The sequence below is a fragment of the Macrosteles quadrilineatus genome, unplaced genomic scaffold (assembly GCF_028750875.1).
Source record: "Macrosteles quadrilineatus isolate MER2022 unplaced genomic scaffold, UCM_ALF_1.0 Scaffold_1__1_contigs__length_201487025, whole genome shotgun sequence".
In the NCBI taxonomy this organism is placed as follows: Eukaryota; Metazoa; Arthropoda; class Insecta; order Hemiptera; family Cicadellidae; genus Macrosteles; species Macrosteles quadrilineatus.
The window spans coordinates 129,935,997-129,956,206 of record NW_026542594.1 but is presented as its reverse complement, the minus strand read 5'-3'; the positions used below and the strand labels follow the sequence as shown (position 1 = coordinate 129,956,206).

At 34.9% G+C, this 20,210-nt stretch overlaps 1 protein-coding gene across 2 annotated transcripts in view; it reads left to right on the top strand.

Moving 5' to 3' along the window:
• LOC128984907 (uncharacterized) overlaps window positions 1–20,210 on the top strand; it is a 109,909-nt gene that overhangs the window by 49,175 nt on the left and 40,524 nt on the right. For both annotated transcript variants that reach the window (XM_054404288.1, XM_054404280.1), the window contains one exon: window positions 10,626–10,834. In XM_054404288.1, the coding sequence (XP_054260263.1) occupies window positions 10,626–10,834 (209 nt within the window). The remainder of the gene's footprint in view (window positions 1–10,625; window positions 10,835–20,210) is intronic.

Here is a 20,210-nt window from a genome sequence, read left to right as displayed (position 1 = left end):
TTATTTTTACGTTTTATACATTCAAGAATCCGAAACAAGTCTCATCTCAATTTCTGTCTGTCTGTCTTCAGTCTGTCACGGACCAAAAGCCATTTTACACGGCCTTCTCCTGAAAAACAAGAGTACCTATCAAAATACAAATCATTTTAATGTGTTCACTGGATTGACAAAAGTGTCTTTAGCTATTAAAATATGGCCTCACTAATTTGTAAAAAAACTTACGGACGTTTAAAAACCCAATTTTGTGTGATTTTTGTCAAGTTTTCTCACAATGTTTATCACATAGTCATCTATGAAATAGCGAACAGCGGTTCGGATCAAGATTATTTTCTATAGCTGTCACTGATATGTTTACATTGAGTGTTGTTTACAAATACCGCAATCATTTCCGATCACGTTTCAAAAGCAAATCCAAACCAAGTTGGATTTAAACCGTGTTTCCTTACATAACGGATTTAATTAATCGCAAATGCAATAATGTGTAGGGTAACCGTAAATGAAAAAAGAGCTTCTTTGTGTATAACATTTTTATTGAGTTTTGATAACCGGGGAAAAGACCTTGAATCAGTGTTCTATATGGCTGGGAAACTTATATTTTTTACATAAGCGTTACCAATAGCTTACACAAAAGGTTTCAACTCATTGATGGCACTTGAATGGTGGTTGTGTAAAGTGTACAGTGACAACTGCAGTGGGTGATTGTAAGAGAGGTTTACGGATTATGCTCAAATCACTTTTCCAATGTGTCTTCTCAACGCTATGTGCTGCTCGCTGGACCATACAGCCAATAGACCAATTGCCCATCTCTTGGGTTCGTAGGCCTAAACAATTATTTATAAGTTGGTAGCGCATATTACTCAGTGTTCCGTACAGACAGGAAAAGAGCACCTTTGATAGTGAAATATCCAACCTGAATGTTTAATGGCGAGGTTGAGGTATAGTATTTTAACTTTATGTCGTTTGGTTAGTTAGGTAAGGTTAACCTAACCTAACTAACCAAACGATATATTGACATATAGACATACTCTTATCTCAAAGATCCTTTCGGGCTCTACCCTCGTGGCCCTGGGAATTCCCATGTTAACCTTATCAGTATTCATATTTGAAATCAATTAAAGAATTTTACCTGCTGTTTCAATTACACAAGTTGGTTCTATGATATTCAACAGGATTAACGATTTATAGGGTTTACCAATAGATTGCAGCACTTTTTTTTCATTTACGACAACAGCTATTTTGAACCAAGCCGCAACAAAAACCTTTGATACACAATTGGAATTGACAAAATTGTTTACAGGATTGTTTACAGTTATGCTTATGTTTTTTATTTATAAATAATTTGTCGTATTGTGCGAATCTTTGGTGATTTACTTTTTTCTGCTGTTTAGATGTAGCGGTAGAACCTTATTATGGATATGGTTGATGTTTATACTATAGCATACCGTAATCTAGATTTCTCGGAGTAGGCAGCATAAATTTACATTTTGTCGGTACATACAGAATGGCAGAAAGACAGACAGACAGAAATTGGGATGATACTCGTTTCGGCTTTCTTAGGCTATGAAACGTAAAAATAACCAAAAAACTGCATGATTCTACGCAATGGACAGACAAAACTGTAATTTTATTTCTATAGAAGATGACTGCTACTCTACTAGTCAAATTTGCACAGTTTCGAGCACTCGACACACGACAAGCTGGTCGGAGTCTGACACCATTGAATCACTGCAAGGGATGCCCGCAGAGGTAGAGGAACATTCAGATGAGTTCTGAGAATTTCAACTTTCTCGTTTTGTAATGTGCCGTTATAGCCTTACTTGGAAGAGGGGGATTTTTGGACCACGAATGAGTTCGTATTTGTTTAGTTAAAAAAAAAAATCCGACCTGAATATAAAATATCAAATGCAAGTCCGCAGTGTACGTTTTTGATCAGTAACGTAATTAAAAGTTACCAAAATAAAGTTAAGTGTCTAAATCTAGTGCAACAAACCTAAATATTGACTACTGGTTTTGATTAATGTCAATTAGTAATATTGTAGCCTGCTTAACGTTATTTAAGGCTATTGTATGTTTGATAACTGACCTCCTGAATTTTATTTAAGTTCCTAAGTACAATATTATTGTCAAACAATGCAATAATGTTATTTCATAAAATTTGTACCTGAGAAATTTAAAAATGGAAACTGTAACTGTATCGTGTAAGAAAATCTTAAAATGATACATCTTAAAACGAGCAATTCAGTATTCGTATTCAAAACACCAAACACCCGCCACTGGATCAAAATATGCCCACTACAAAGCATTAAAACAGCATAGTACAGTGTATGAAAGAGGTGTGATTTTTTTCTTGGTACTAAATTAAGTCATTCTTCAAGTATAAGTAAAACTTCAGCATGGTAACTGATAGTAACTCTTTAACGTACTATCATATGATGGATTAGCTGAAGGCAGATAAGTCCGATTCAAGCTTATATTGCTTACTATAAAGATTGTTTTAATACAATTATATTTAACTAGTGGTCGAAAACTCGACCAAAAATATGTTATGTACAGGTTTCAAATGATTTAGGCCCAAAAATCTTTAGCTGTGTGAGTAACTACGGACTTCTGGAAAATTTAAATATGATATTTAGATATGTGCTTACTCAGGAACAATGCCGTTCCGGGACACTCTGTAAAAATGGACGTTTACGTGATTATAAATTTGCATTTTACATAGTCAAAATACAATAGGTATTGCGCAACCATGATATGTTATGTTATTAACCTTGGTTCAGTAATAAAAACTACACCGTGTGCTTACTCAAACAAAACTTGCTTACTGTACATCAATAAAATACGTAAAGAACAAAACAAAAGGAAATCTAGACTAGTAGACTACTGATACCTTAGTCATCATAGGCTACTACTACATGATGTTTCAGAACAGAAGTATGGTGATAAAAATATTAAATAACTCATAAAACACTATAAAATCATAGTACTGTACTTAAGTCTTTCTGGTAATAACAACAGTGATGAAAATAAGATAAAGATAACAATGATGTAAAACCCCTCTTATTATTTCTCTTTGTTCTATTCTTTCTTTGGTTTCTCTCCATCCACAAGTTGTCATGGTTACTAATCACCCAACGACCCAACCACAAAATGTTGTAGTGTTGTGACCGCAGACAGGAGCAGACGATTGTCAGTATGTCAGTGTCAGTGCAAGATTGTCAGTCTGTAGGTGCGAGCGTATAGCTTGACCTTGAAGGTACTGATCGATATTTCTCCGTTTTGCTCCCATCTTATTTTTGTCAAATGAACTGTAATGTTTCAATAATGGGGAACCTACTGCAGATAAAAATTGCCGTAAATAGATATATAGTTCATATCGAAATATTAGACTGAAAAACACAATTCATAAAACATTTTCTTGAGATTTCTGAGGTTATATAATATATAGGCATCATGTTGATCCGATCCCAGTTGAGCGAGGTTCTAATGTATTTGCAAGTTTAAGTTACAAATAGAAAACCCCATCACATTATGGTTAGTATTCAATGACCGATGTATTATCAAAAACTAATTCATAACTTATTTTGATATTAAACAGAAGCATTCATTACAGCTTGCAGCACTTATTGGTATATATAAATATCCAAGTTACTATTACTTAAAAAAATAAAACACGAAATTGTGAGGCCGTTCAATTTTTATAAACACAGTGTTAAACATTTTACTCTGCAGAATACCGGATGGTAAAGAGTGTTTGGTTTTAAGAAAACAAAATAAAAAATAGTTTAGCTAGCTTTACTATTTATAAAAAAAAAAAAAAAACAATAGAAAGGAAACCATAAGGATAGGTATAGGATTGAACTGAAATAATTGCAGGGAAACTTAAATAGTAAAGTCCACAAACTGTACATCGTTAGAGAGAGAGAGAGAGAGAGAGAGAGAGAGAGAGAGAGAGAGAGGGAGTGAGAGGGAGGGAGGGAGAGAAAGAGAGAGAGAGATTTGATAAGGAATCTGAAAAGTAAACAAATAATCGTTTCTGGCGTTTGTCATGGTATCCCCCCCCCCCCCCCCCGTATTTGCACTCGTGACCACTTTATGTTGCTTCCTTATCTTTCAGCCGTCCCAAAATAGAATTCCTGTAATGGTTTGTTTGTAAAATTAAAATTATTATAAACATCTTTTATCTATCGAGTGTAGTTTCGTGGTTATTCTTATCAGATAAAATAATATCGTTGCCACATGTAATAGTTCCTCCTTCGCGTTACGCAATAACGTAAAAAAAACAGTTTCCGTATCTCGGAGAAGATTCACATATATTTCCCGAGATAAAGAAAATCCGTATAATTCCCGATCTTCCCGGTCCGTGGACACACTGTAAATATTGTATGTCAATAAAGGAGATATTGACTAAAATTTCTACTGAAGGTGGATAAAAAGAAAACTTAAAATTTGGGATGATGACCGGGTAGGTTTTTAAGATTCAACCATTTATAATTAATTAATATTCGTAGTTCCTTATTATAGGTGCATCATCTTTATTTTTGTATATGAACACGTTTAACCATTAACAAGTAATTAATCACTATCCCAACATCAATAGTAAGTAACAGGGAGTAAACGAAGGTTACCGACCGCTGGGTGTTACCGCTACAAAGTAGGCGAGGAGGGTGCCGTACTGGCTACACTACTCCACGGTAGAACACACGATGAGACAGTCTCCGCATTGGTATTGCAGTTACGCTTATCGACACAGGCAGCAGCACCGGTTAAGCTGTTTTCAAACGTATAAAGTGCACGGGAAGCCATACCTGACTGGCTTTTGGGAGAGCTGACTGGCTTTCGGGCGGGTGACTGCCACACCAAGTAAATTACCAGCGCGGTGACTGCCTCTCCGGGTGGGTACAAAATATATATATGTATATATATATACTAGCAGAGTACCTGTCCTTCGTACGGGATTGGCATATAAGTATAAAATGCTTAGTACAGTTACTCAACCTTTGCGTTTGCAATGGGGGAGGACACAGTATGATAAAATTTGCTTCTTTAAATTTAGAGTATGCTATAGTATTACACATCTACCATAGCCATAACTTTATACCACTCAACGATCACATAAGACCAATAGATGGAGCACGCCTATCTAACTAACATTAAAGCAGGTGAAGCCAGGTCCGCCATCTTACTGTAGGATAGAAGCGCTAGATGTCGATGAAAACGGCACCAAAACTCAATGTTCCGCTTCAAAATAACTCGACATTTAGCCTACTTAGACTTAAGTTATATGGTTGAAACTTCGTATGAGTGAAGTCAATAAGTCTATGACACTATTGGTTTTAATTAAAAGCTTAAACGTTAGTATTTTCTATTTTAAATCTTCAAATAAAGTCGGTACTTTTAAATGAGTTTTAAAATATGACATGAAAAAGTTCGTCGGCTGCTACTTTTTTTATTTTTTGGTCAGGTAAGTTAAAAAACGGTGGATTTTGTAGCTAAAGAGTTGAACCTTTTGGATCATATTTTTTTAAATTTTTAGCTGGTGTAGTTTGGTTGTAATTTAAATTGTAATATAGGGGCTACCCGCCGCGCCGCGTGGCATCATGCGGGCAGATTCTGCATACAACCTCACTCTTGTAATACAGTTTAGATACTCAAATTTGGAGCTATACAGAAAAGTTACTAAACTAATTAGAAAAAAATGGATTACATATAAATCTTCTTCGTTTTATTCTTTGTATTCATCTAAAAATTAACATTTTTAGCTCTTTCATAAAAATTAATATTACAGTCTGAATATAAAGGAGAGTTGTATAAAGAGTTTCAGAAACTATCTTGTCACTTTGAAAATTCGTAGATTGTAAACCAAACATCAGAACTTTATCAAACTTTATTGCGATGTAGATACATATATTATAAACAGATTTGTAGCTTTTCAGAATTTTCCTTTCGCCCAAAAAGTTTTTGTTGTTAATTATGTAAACTAACTTTTTCTAAGAAACGGTAAACGCTAGAAGAAAAATCAAAAGCGTATTTTGAAGGTCATTGTGTTAGTAACAGAAATATTTGTAATACAAAGGCGTATTGTCATGGATACCATTGCTATCGACTAACATTTAATTAGTTGCGCGCGGTACTAGGGCTCATCACAGCCGGCAGCCGCCATCTTAGTTAAGATTAGTGAAAAATACTGGCTTCACGTCGCGGCCAACATGCTCCATCTATTGGTCTTATGTGATCGTTGATACCACTGCACCTAAACAATAGAAAAAAATAAATTGTTAAAGATTCATAAAACATCACAAATTATTTGTGAAATTAAAAACATGAACAAAACTGTAACCAGGCGTACAGACCAGGCGTTTGTGTGTACCAGGCGCTGTTCTCATTGCGTATCACAGTTTTTGTTGCTGCTTAATTCAAATTAGCTGTTTTCATAAATTAAAAAAATAATAATGCTGCACCCTGTTGGTGAATCTTATAACTTTTAATGCTTTTGCATACCATAGAACCAACCTTTTTAGTTGCAACAGCTGACTAAATTCTTTAATTCCATTTAAATATGAGTACTCATGTTAACATGGGAAACACCGGAGCCACTGGGGCGGAGCCCGAAACGATTTTTGAGATAAGAATATGCTTATATGTTAATCGAAAATGTGAGCTATCATCATCCCAAATTTCAGCCCAATTCGTCCAGTAGTTAAAGCGTGATTGAACTTCAAACAAACAAACAAACAAACAAACAAACACACAAACTTTCACATTTATAATATTAGTAAGATAAGATACTAGCTGTTACCCACGGGCTTCACCCCGTTTGACTTCATAAGTATTAATAATACTGTTTTCTACACTCATCTCCATTCATACTTGGCTTAAAATACCTACTTTGTATGGTCGCCATTTCATTGAAAAGTATTAAAGTATTTGATTGGTTAAGTTAAGCTGAAATAAACAAAACAGTAATATAAACAAATAGCTGTACCTGCGGGCTTTGTCCCGTTTAACTTCTTAATTTTCAAGATGATCTCGTTCGCATGGCTCAATCACGTCCTGGTTGAAGTTCGATCGCTACGCTCACTCACCTTTAGGTTGGAGCTCGTTCGCTACGCTCACTTGCCTTCAGGTTAGCTCGTTCGCTACGCTAACTCGCCTCCAGTTTGAAGTTTGTTCGCTACGCTCACTCACCTTTTGGTTGCAAATTAGCTGTTGTCATAAATTTAAAAAAAATAATAGTGCTGCACCCTGTTGGTAATCCTTGTAACTTAAATGCTATTGAACATCATAGAACAGAACCAACTTGTTTAATTGAAACAGCTGTTAAGATTCTACAGTGATAATAACTGGTAATGTTTTTTGGAGAGGGGGCCCACAGGCTCTTATCACTGACCAAGTTAATTGGTTATATTAGCTAATTTCCCATATAGGGAATAAGCTATTACCATAGTACTTGTGGTAAGACCTGGATCCGTGACCGATATACTTTTTCGTTTTGAGGTCCGTAGAGGCCAAAAACACCTTTCGTTCAAATTCATATATATATATTTATGTGTCCGTTAGCGCGATGTGTCTCTTATTCCGTGTCCGTATGTGTCCATTTTTTAACTCGAGTAAAAATTATCTGATTTTGATGAAATTTTTTACATCTGTGTGAACCTACAACACAAAACGACACATAATTTTATCATCATGACACCACATATTTAACCCAATTTGAAATTGAGTGAACTCAATTTCTTATCACCTTAATTAAGAGTAATTTCTAGCCTAAATATTTGTTTTTTTGCGGTAAATATTAAAAAAAAACATTCCACATTTTTTTGTTTTTCCCAAAGTTAATTTTGAGGAAACCCACTATAGGTAAATTTTTGGTGAAGTAGGCCTAATAATTTTGAAATATATTTCCCTATGTTTGTATTGGTTATTTATTTTTAAACATTACATTAGAATAACACCAAATTTAATTGGATAAACAACTTAATTGTAGCCTTCAAATATGTTTTATTAATTCCAATATTTGTTTGAGTTTTAAGTATAGGACATGAAAACATATGAATGTTGTATTGAACAACTTTCACTTAAATAGTTGTGGTTATCTCTGGGAGTGATATTTGACCTCAATCTTACTAATATTATAAAAAATGTGAAAGTTTGTGTGTTTGTTTGTTTGAAGTTCAATCACGCACAAACCACTGGACGGATTGGACTGAAATTTGGCATGATGATAGCTCACATTCCTGATTAACACACAGGCATATTCTTATCTCAAAAATCCTTTCGGGCTCCGCCCCAGTGGCTCTGTGGTTCCCCATGTTAACCTTATGAGTATCTATATATTAATTTGAAACTGTTTTTCTTTGTCATAGCTATTTTGAGAGAACGGCGTGGCGTAGAAACTCGGTAGATGTGTCTAAAGAAAGGGCTTGGTCTGTAGATGAGCCATCAAAAGAAAAACGTGGTTAATTCCCTTGGGGCTCTGCCCCAGTGGCCTATAAATTCCCATCCCATGTTATTCTTATGGGAGAAAAACGAGTTTTTGGCACAGTTAATTTCAGAGAACGGCTGGGTGTAGAAACTTGGTAGGGGTCTCTAAAGAAAGGTCTTGGTCTGTAGATGAGCCATCAAAAGAGAAACAAGGTAAATTCCTTTGGGGCTCTGCCTCAGAGGCATTTTAAGTTCCCTCTTCAGATTTGTTTACATTACGACCATATGCGTAATTTTACACTACTTTTTAATGAACAGCTGTTAATATTTAAATTAATTGCGATTTACTGAATTTGTCAAAATGAAGTATTTGCAATGACTTTTTCTGATTTTAAAATTGATTTTCTTCTGCATCATGTCATGTTTTGCAATGTAACGTTATATTACCAAATCAGTGGACAATCCTAATACCACAGTAACTGTTAAAGTTATTTCTTATGGAGTTAACTTATATCTATTTTATGGGTTGGTTTCTGCTCTTTTTACCACTTCTTAGAGATTGTACGTAGGCGTGTTGCACGTAGACAATATTCTTTGGCGTATTGCATCTGTAGACGATACTTAGGTGGGTGTAGTTATTACAATGGAAAAAGTGAGAAAGCCTGGACAATTTTATATACTACAAATAAAACTGAATTAACACTGTGCTACAGTTCTTGAGCAATCATTGAAAGAGCCGATTTGCAAACAATGGAAACATAGGAAAGTCATAGAACACAACCAAGTAGAAGAAATAGAAATAATGTTTGTTTTTTTCTTTTTTCATTTATAATCGTTATTATAGCCAACGTGATGCGGCTATGAGTAGGAATCATTTATAGAAAACACTAAAAAACAAGATCAGCTTTTGAAAAAAGATAAGATATTTACAAACATCAACTCTTTTGATTATATCTAACTGTCGTGTACATCGTGAGTATTTTCATAATCTTTGAGTCAACTCTTATAAAGTCATCGGAAGTTATGACTGTTATTCGTTTGAAAATAACGCCTGTAATGCTTCGTAATTGCTCGAATTCGAGCAACAGGTACACTAGTTCATATTTAAAGGGAATTAAAGAATTTAGTCAGCTGTTTCAACTAAAAAAGTTGGTTCTATAATATACAAAAGCATTAAAAAGCTATAAGATTTTCGAACAGGGTGCAGAACTAGCACTAATATTTTTTTGCATTTATGTAAACAGCTAATTTTAACCAAGCAGCAACAAAAAACTGTGATGCTCAAGGAGAACTGTCAAAGTAGGATTGTTTACAGTTATGTTTTAGCGAATTTCCCTATAGGGAATAAGCTATTACCGTAGGTCTCATGGTAAGACTTAGTCCAGGGACCGATTTACTTTGTCATTTTGATGTCCCTAGAAGCCAAAAACACCATCCGTTCATATTTATATATATGTGTCCGCACGATAACTCGAGCAAAAATGATCCGATTTCGATGAAATTTGGTACAAACGTGTAAACCCAAGTTTATTCGAACGAGTTCGTGAACCAACATGATCGGACCATGGGAACGGGGTTTTACGGCGGATTTATGGGGTAAAAATTGGTTTTTCTCATTTTTGACCCTCAAAATAAAAATTTCCTCTAAACCATTTTGAAGAGCTTAAAAAAACAAATAATTCAGTATATTGAAGTGTTTTTGTATGGTTATTGGTTACGGAGAAAATTGTAAATTAAAAATTCCCATGTTATTCTTATGGGAATAAGTAAACTGTTGTAGTTTGCTTGTTTATGCATATATTTTACTAAAAACACACACTTTATTACCCTGTAGGCAGCAAACCTAGGTGCTCGTTAAAACTAATGTTATTTGAATAGATTTAATTGAAAATCAAATCAGGCAAATGGAAATTCGCTTATTCTGCAGGTTTGCTGCGGCGGGGGTATTAATTTTAATGTCATGAATAATTTATAATTTTTTGCAAATTTTTCATAATTTATTTTTCTTTGTTAACTTTTATGCGAACCCCGTACGAAGGACGGGTATTCTGCTAGTAGCCTATACAATTATTCCTGACAGGAATCACAGTGAATGGGGTGGGGTCTCTCAAGACACACCCAGACCCAACTGTAAAACATGTACCTATGATACAAACAATCATGTTACTGAACATTCTCTTTAACTTATGATAATATTATTTTAGCTTGATGAAGCAATCACATTTTTAAATGAACTTGAAGAGGGTAAACACACCGAAGAACTATATTATTCTGATGAAGATGAAAGTGAAGAAGATGAAGATTGTGAGGAAGATGAAAGTAATGAGAGTGCCAGTGGTCAATCTTCATACTCATCAGGAAACAAACATCACACACCTATTGAAATCAGTAACAAGAGTCCAATACTTACAGAGTAAGTACCATCTTGAACATTAAAATATGCACACATTTAGAAGATTCAGTTAATCTGCCAAGTTTTCTTCTTTGATAAAGTATTTAATGCTTGGTTGTCTATTGGACCTCAAAAGAGTTTTTGGTGGAATGTTTTACTATCTAAGCTTAAGTTTTTTCTAAGTGAAGTGATACAGTAGGATCTCTGATGTTTTTGATCATTGTTTAAATAGTAGGCGACTTTCAACTTGTTTTTGTTTCTAATTTTGGAAAAGTTCAGTTCTATTTTATTAAACTAATTTACCTAACAATTTATGTATTTACTTCAAACATAAAACTGGCAATAAGGATTATTTTATGGAAATCTTAGAATGCAAGATAGTTTATTCAATTCCACAGTCTAACTCATTATAATATCTAAAGATACATTACCAGCAACTCTTGATAATCCTATGTTGGTAAGTCAACCTAGATGTGAAAAATTTAACCCTAATTCATGCGACATTGATGTTTGGAATATTAAATTCAAGGCAAATTTATGTTTGTGCAATATTACAAATTATGATATTAAAAGATGTTTATTCATTGACTGCCTGGATAGTACAGTTCTTAAAACAGTGGTAACTATTTGCAAGCCAAAAGTGATTAGTGAATTCACTTACAAACAACTTTATGAACTTATGATAAAGTATTTCAAGCCAGTAAAGTTTAAAGCTGCACGAAAGAGTAAAATTCTTTTCAAAAATTTTGAAAGATAAATTATCAATAAGGAGGTTTTAATCTAAAAAAAAAATACTGAATGTTGAGAAATTAATTTTTAGAACTGCAAAAATTATATTTTTTATACTTTGACTGAGTATAAAATGATTTCAGAACACATTCAAGTCAAAGTCGATAATTTATTATATGGCTTTGCCTTCTTTTCCGTGCTGCCCTGTCGATCTGGCGGACACGTCGCGGCTCCCGGGCGTGGGCTGCCAGCCACTGTGTGCATACGCATAGTGTAGGCCTACCTCCCCCTGCTATCGTTCGTTACTACGCAGCAGCAGCGCGTATGACATATGTAATATGGACATAAACTAAGGGAAGCTAGTGATGGATCTGATCACTTATCAGATGTAATGTTGAAGATAGCTTCGTTGACGAGCTTGTAGGTCTACACCATAAATCCTATATTGAAAGTGTCAAGGCAAGACTTGAAAAATAAAGAAACCCCCAGCTAAGATTAGAACAAAAATTATATTAAACTCGAACTTGATGTCCAAATGTCAAAAAAAAAAAAAACTAATAAAATCCCTCCACTAAAGGCTTTTAGAAGAAATTAAAGAAGAAGATCATTAATCAATCTGTCCAAATGTAGATGTAGCGATTATGACTTTCCAGATTGGATACAACAATATTGCATTTCATGTATGCAAAACAGAATCGCGTTTTGCATAAAAACGGGGAAACAAAAATGTCTGTAAAAGAGGGTTCAAAATTTTATTAGATTTATCGATGCAGCATGCAATTGATTGCCGATTACTTTTCTACAAAAACAGCTGGCAGGGCATGTATTTGGGGTAATTTTATTGTGGTCGGTGAGCGCACTGACGATGGTGGGGGGAGGGGGCGCCCTTAATTATTCCCTGCCTAGAGGCGGCAGATAGTTAAATACGTCCCTGAGGTAGAGACTGGATCGAGGAGCTTAAAATCTACGAATTGCCACTTAATTCATTACAAAGTGATTCTTTATGGGTTTCCAAGGAAGTTGATGACATTTCAAGGTCAGGATTCCAAAGTTCACTTCCAAGAATGAGCTTAAGTAAATTAATTAAAGTCTCAGCGAGGAATAATATCATCAGGAAGCTCACCAGCAGATGCTGGGGTGCTAACCCTAATGTCCTCAGAACCTCAGCTTTAGTGCTCAGTGTGTCGGCTGCGGAGTACGCTGCACCAGTATGGAATGCATCGTCACATGCAAAAAAGGTTGACATTGCAGTCAATGACATGGCTCGGATTGTAACTGGGTGTTTGAAACCAACCCCAGTACACAAACTCTATCCTATCATAGGGATCGCCCCTCCATCAATCTGACGTGATGTCGCTGCCGACGCTGAAAGGACTAAGCAAGAGACAGACCCTCGACACCCATTACACGGCCACCAACCTGCAGAGCGACGGCTTCGGTCCAGAAAGAGCTTTTTATCACGAACACAAGTCCTGGATGGATCACTCTCAAGCAATCGGGTGGCAAGGAGGGAGGCCACGTTGACTAACCCTCCCATACCAGCCAGGGAGGAACTGGCTCCTGGTGGATTCATTACACGGTGTGGAAGACCCTAAATCGAATTAGGGTCGAGGTACCAAAATGCAAGACAAACATGCAGAAGTGGGGTCTCTTACCAGACGAAGGAAACTTCTTGTGCGCGTGTGGTGTTGTTCAGGATCCTGGCCATCGCCGTGCTGATCTGCCCACGCCTAGACCAGTCTTGCACATTAGATGATCTTTTACATGCGAATGACAAAGCCATATCGGTAGCTAATTTTTGGAAAAGCGAAGTCTGATTTCCGGACACGGAAAGTAAGTAGTAAATTAATTGTTTCTAATGGACACACTAAAAGACATACAAGTCAAATTCGGAAATGCTACCAAGACAATGAATCGGAAAAGGAAGACGACCCTTGCATTAAAAAAATACCTCTACTGTCTTCGTCAGATTTCAAAGTACTAAATCCATTAGTACATGTTCGGAGTTCAGAAAACCATGGATCACCAGCTGTACTTCCTAGCCCTAGAACATTCCCTGCAGTAGCTTCACAACATCCGAATGTCCCTCCTCAGCTACGACCTAGAACATCCCCTGCAGAAGCTTCATGACACCCGAATGTACTTCCTCAACTGCGAAGATCAACAAGGACCTTCAGGCCACAGAGGAGGTTAATTGAAGAAGCCTAAACTTGGTGGAAAGAAGTACGACGTTCCTGAAGGGACACTCAGTTTCTTTTTTCTTTCATTTAACTTCGACTTTTTTCTCAAAGTACTTCGACATTTCTATCTAGTCTAGTTTTGCTTCAACTCAACTTCAATACGAATACGTTCATTCTATTCTGTTTCTGATTCTTTCTCTGTCTGCTGTCTCACTGTCTCTCGTCTCTGTCGCACTCAGACCTAATAAAATCCTTGACAGAGTCAATATCAGAAAAGTGTTTCCTTCTATGAAGTCCGAGCTTCTTGGTATACCTTTTAAGTGTTCGCTCACTTATGCAAATGTTATGCTTCAATAAAAGAATTGCAAGTATTTCAGGCTGTTGAAGGCCTAAACTAAAATATTGTTCAATCAGTTCATTGATGTCATATTCCATTATGTGTCCTAAAGCTCAAACCCCTTTCTATCTGTCAATTCTTATCAAAAATATGTCTACATCAGAAACACCCCTACATCAACAGTTAGTTGGGTTGTGGTTGCCGTAAAATTATAACAAACTATAATAAGCACATTCGAGAATAAAGTCGAAGTACTTCGAGATTAAAGTCGAAGTACTTCGAGAATAAAGTCGAAGTACTTTGAGAATAATGTCGAAGTACTTCGAGAATAAAGTCAAAGTACTTCGAGAATAAAGTCGAAGTACTTCGAGATAAAAGTCGAAGTACTTTGAGATAAAAGTCAAAGTGAATGAAAGACAAAAAGAAACTGGAATGACCCTTCAGGGCCACCGTAAAGAAGTGATATGTTTGGTTTGAACATTGTTTAAATTGCAGCTGCTGACTTTCAACTTGTTTTTGTTATTGTTTTTGTTTCTACATTTTGACTCATGAAATAAGTTCAGTTCTATTTTATAAAACTAATTTACCTAACAATTTATGTATTTACTTCAAACATAAAACTCCATATCCCGAATCTGAAGGAGGTATGATAAAAATTTCATTTTTCGAGTTAGCGAGGTTCGAGTTATGAAGATGCTGTAGCCTACCTGAAATTCGAGAAACCAAAGTGTTGGATTCTAACAATGATGTTTCGTCACGACCTTTATAGCTCAATTTGTATGCACAATCCATTTATAAATTGAGCTAAAGCTCTTTTATATGCACTGAAGAGTAACCGTGGAAGCAAAATAAAACAAATTATGCATACAAATTGCATACTGTATGGCCTTCTCTTGCACAATCGCTTTTGATACAGGAATGTTTTTATCTCGACACTTTTAACCATGTTAAAACACATTGGTCCACGTCTTTAAACTCACTGTTCTTACATCTTTTCTTATTGATTAATCCGGTTTTTCAAAATTGTCGATAAGGTGTAGGGGAAATTCCGAATTCCCTGGCGGTTTCACCTTTTTTCTTTAACCCATTATCAACTGCATTAATTATTCTTCCTTTTTCGTCCTTTGTCGTCGTTTTACACTTAAACGTTTATAGACATGTTGTCCGACCCTCACAAAATAATCCTAATAACTGGCAGGCTTATTTTAATAGCCATTGCCAAACAAACAAAAAAAGTTGGATTTTCATGTTTCTACAGGAATCAAAACTCAACTGACTTGCACTGTATCGGGAAACTTTGAGTGATTGAGGCACATGGTTTAAACTTCGATTCATAAACTTTGATTTATTGAGGTTGGGTATTACTGATCGAAAATCATTAAAATTCTACTTATTGGGGTGGAATAGTTTAAACCTTTGACTTATAGAGGTACTTTTCACATTTTGATCCATGGGGATTTCAAGGGGATCATGTAGGACAGTAGAACACTGTAATGTTCATCATCACTATCTAGAGAAAATATCCATATTATATCTGTACTATCTACCTAGAGTTTAAGAGTTTATGTGAAGTTTTAAGTGCTACTGTAACAAAGTATTGATTGAAAAACATCATACAAATAGTCTATGTCGATTTTGTAATATTAAAATGAATGGTGAATGTTGACAATCTAAGACAAATCAAAGTATGTAACAAGAGTTCTCATTGGTCGACAGGCGACGCTGCACTGTCATGTCAGCCAATCGACGTTCGTGTTTCAATGGAGCAAATGACGATTGCTTAGACGTCGTTTTTTGTGAGTCTATTATTGTGGGAAGGGTTTAGATAAATTGATAAATAGGCCTATCGAGAACCGATATGTAGGACGTGTTTGTTTATAAAGAGTATAAAATTAGAAATTTAGGTTACAAGTTTAAAACAGTGTGATTTTTTTTGTCTCACAAAGACCTAGATTTGACGTTCAATTATGTCAGTTAACTAAATATTGACCTATGGCTTTATATAATAGGTATTATAATAAAACATACATTTTAGCGAATTTCCCTATAGGGAAGTAGCTATTACCGTAGGTGGCACGGTAAGACCTAGACCCGGGACCGATTTACTTTTTCATTTTGATGTCCCCAGAGGCCAAAAACACTATTCGTTCAAATTTTTATATATGTATATATATATATATATAGACATATATATATATATATATATACGTCCGTGAACGCGATAACTTGAGTAATTTTTGTCCGATTTTGATGAAATTTGGTTTAAAGGTGTAAAGCGGGATAAACTTGAATGAGTTCGCGAACCAGCACGATCGGACCATGGGAACGGGGCTTTACGGGGGGTTTTATGGGGTAAAAATTGGTTTTTCTCACTTTTGACCCTCAAAACACAAAATTTCCCAATTTCTCTTTAGACCTTTTTAAAGAGCTTAAAAAAACAAATAAAAGTATTTTTGTTTGATTATTAGTAACGGAGAAAATTAAAAAAATTGTAAATTTAAAATTCCCATGTTATTCTTATGGAGAATATTGTCAAATGTTGTAGTTTGCTTGTTTATGAATATATTTTGATCAAACTTGGCAAATTTATTTATTTTGTACTAAGCTATCAATATTTTACTCAAAAACACACTTTATTAGTTTCCTTGTAGCAGCAAACCTAGGTACTCGTTAAACCTAATGTTATTAAAATATATTTAACTGAAAATCGATTAAGACAAATGGAAATTCGCTTAGTCGGCAGGTTTGCTGCGGCGGGGGTATTTTCTATTATATCAATATGAATAATTTTGGGTCAAAACATCGATTGTTCCAATCGATCGTTGCCACCCCTTCACGCACGGGAGGAAGTTGAAGTTGTAGCATAGACTAACCAACACAAGGGAGTATGTTTTATCTATGGTTGTAGTTACGTCGTACCCGGCTGGTTCACAGTGAATCCACTCTGCCCAGCCTTGCTCTTGGTATCATCGGGAACATAAACACTTTTGTTACTAATTAAAACTATGGAATGTTTGTTAAAAGCACCCAAAGAAACATATTTTGCTGCACAGTGCACACGATTCTTTTACCACTGAGGCTGTTATTTATTTTAAGAAAAAATCGTCGCCTAGTTGCACATTAACTTATTGAAATTAATTGTATCAAATGTGCAGCCTTTCTATTTTTTAAGGAGATTTAAGTCCCAAACAAAACATAATCTTTCTTTTCTTGTAGGCTAAATTAAAAGATATCTTTATACATATAAAAGTAAAGAAATAAAAAAAAAAACGGACAAATGGCTGATAAAATCTGATAAGCCCATTTATAAATTAGAGTAGAGTTTATCAGATATCATGCTTTAGTCATTGAATTCAAACATTTATTTTAAAATTAACACTCAGAAACTTTTGTTTAGTAGAATTATGCAAGCAACTGAGGGTGAGGGAGGGCATGTGAACCAGACTTTACAAAGGGCAAGTCTGCCATTCTGACAAACTTTCTCTTTTCCTACCCCTTGTCCCGTTAGACAGGGGAGGTGGTGCTTCACTTCACACTAAACGCTCGCAGTAGAGTTGAGTTGCTGTGGTAGTGACGTCATTCTATTACTGTCTGCTCTTTACAGCTAACTCATCAGCGTCTTTCGTGAAATTATAATTGATAATTTTGGTTGATAATCAGTAAAAAAATGTTGGCCTCCTCACCCTGTTCAAGGGAAAAAGTTAAGAAATAAAAATTTTAAAAATGTGGTTTGTTTTATTATTCTGTATTTAAAAGATATCGTAATTTATTAATGTGTTTTCAGCTAGACTTAGTGACTTATTTTCATAGTTTAACAAATGTTGATTTAAGTTCTAATTAATAACACAATTATCTTTTTGTAGGCCTACTCAGTGATCTCTTTGAACCTTTTAGTTACACACACTTTTATTAATTTCAATCTTTATTTTTAATTTCACATCTATTTATTCATAGCATGCAATAATGTATCAAATAGTCAGTAAACACTGATTACCTTAACTGATTAACTGATCAACTTTTTTGGTTCGTCCTGATTTTAAGAATGAACCAGAAGTATTGAAAGCCAACAAATATAAATGTATAAATTAAGTTACAATACTACATCATAAAATAAACTATTTTATTTAATACAGGTCAATAATAATAAACTTAACGATTGCTTTATTGATATATGGGCTTATTCTAATTGTTAGTGAAGGGTGAATTTCCTTAGGCCAACCATTAAATTAGCAGAGTCCATTAGTGAGGTTAGGTTAGAACTATCCTCTTGTTCATAATTTTATTTAGTACATTTTTGTACTTTTTAAGGTAAACAATCCATTACAGAAACACATGTTGTATTTAGTTTTTAAAGAAAATCATGCCGTGCTGCATCGAATCGAATCACATAGATTTGAATTGGAATTCTTTGAATGCATTGAATCGAAAAAAATATGCTGCATCGCACACCCCTAATCGGTTGATGTGTTGGGAGTTACAAGTAGTAAAAGAATAGTCTTTGGATAAGGAAGTAATAGGCTATGACTTAGATGGTTATGAGCTGTTCTAACAGCAGTGTATTTTAACCCTCCAACAGGCAGCGTGACTATAATAGTCGCAGTAGGTGGTTTCTGTAGTGGCAGCGACTATAATAGTCGCGGTAGGTGGTTTCTGTAGTGGCAGCGACTATAATAGTCGCGTTTTGCAAGGTTTTGGTTAACTCCAAATAAATTGTACGATTGTAAAATCGATCCAAATACCAAATACAGTGTTTTCAAAAAATTGTAACAAGGGATATTTTTCGTCTAAAAAAAAAACGGGTTGCACCACTGCAATAAACGAAGAAATTTCCTACATTATGGTGCAAAAATTATTTTGATATAATTACATATTATCTTACAATACCCCCGCCGCAGCAAACCTGCAGACTAAGCGAATTTCCATTTGACTGATTGGATTTACACTGAAATGTCTACTTAAAAATATAACATTTATTCCCTATTTAAATAGAATTAGTTTAACAAGTACTTAGGTTTGCTGCATCAGGGAGGGTAAAACTGTTCTTTTTTTGTAAAATGTTAATAGTTAGTAAGAAATAAAAATATTTTTCAAATTTGATCAAAATATGTTCATAAACAAGCAAACTACAACAGTTTACTTATTCTCCATAAGAATAACATTGGAATTTTAAATTTACAATTTTTTGGAATTTTCTCCGTAACCATTAGGCGCATAATAACGCTTCAATATACTAAATTATTTGTTTTTTTAAGCTCTACAAAATGGTTTGAAAAGAAATTGCTAAATTTTATGTTTTTTGGGTAAAAAATAGGAAAAACCTATTTTTACCCCATAAAACCCCCCGTAAACCCCCGTTCCCATGGTCCGATCATGCTGGATTGCGAACTCGTTCGAATAAACGTAGGTTTACACGTTTGTACCAAATTTCATCAAAATCGGATCATTTTTGCTCGAGTTATCGTGCTAACGGACACATATATATATATAAATATATAAATATGTATATATATATATATATGAATTTGAACGGATGGTGTTTTTGGCCTCTAGGGACCTCAAAACGAAAAAAAAAATCGGTCCCGCGTCCAGGTCTTACCATGAGTACTACGGTAATACAGTCAACTCTTGGTAATTCAAACACTTGATAATTCAAAACTTTCGATAATTCAAAATGAAGGCTCAGTCCCTAGAGAATCTCTCAATATTTCAAATTTTTACCATGCATTTTGATTAGGGGTCTGCGGGTCCCCGATTTTTTCGGGTCGGGTCGGGCCAGCGGAAGGCCCGAGAGACCGGGTCGGGTCAGAGATTTGTTCGGGCCAAGATCGGGTCGGGCCAAAAAAAAATAATTATTAGGCTATTTTTAAAGTTATAATAAGTAATTTTCAAAGAAACACTCTTATATACATTAATACAGAGGAATTAAAATGTTAAAATTAGAATTAAATATTAGGTTTGCTCACGTTTAAGAACAAAGACACAACAGAGCAATTTATTGCCTTACTGTCACTAGCCAGAGCCAGTCGTCTACTGATAAAACAAAAGCCGTGACGCAACAGTGCAAAGAAAACAAAGTCAAAAGAAAGACTATTTATCCAGAGGTACCAGTTTAATTATTTATTGTTTATTCCATACCTAGTTTAAATTACAT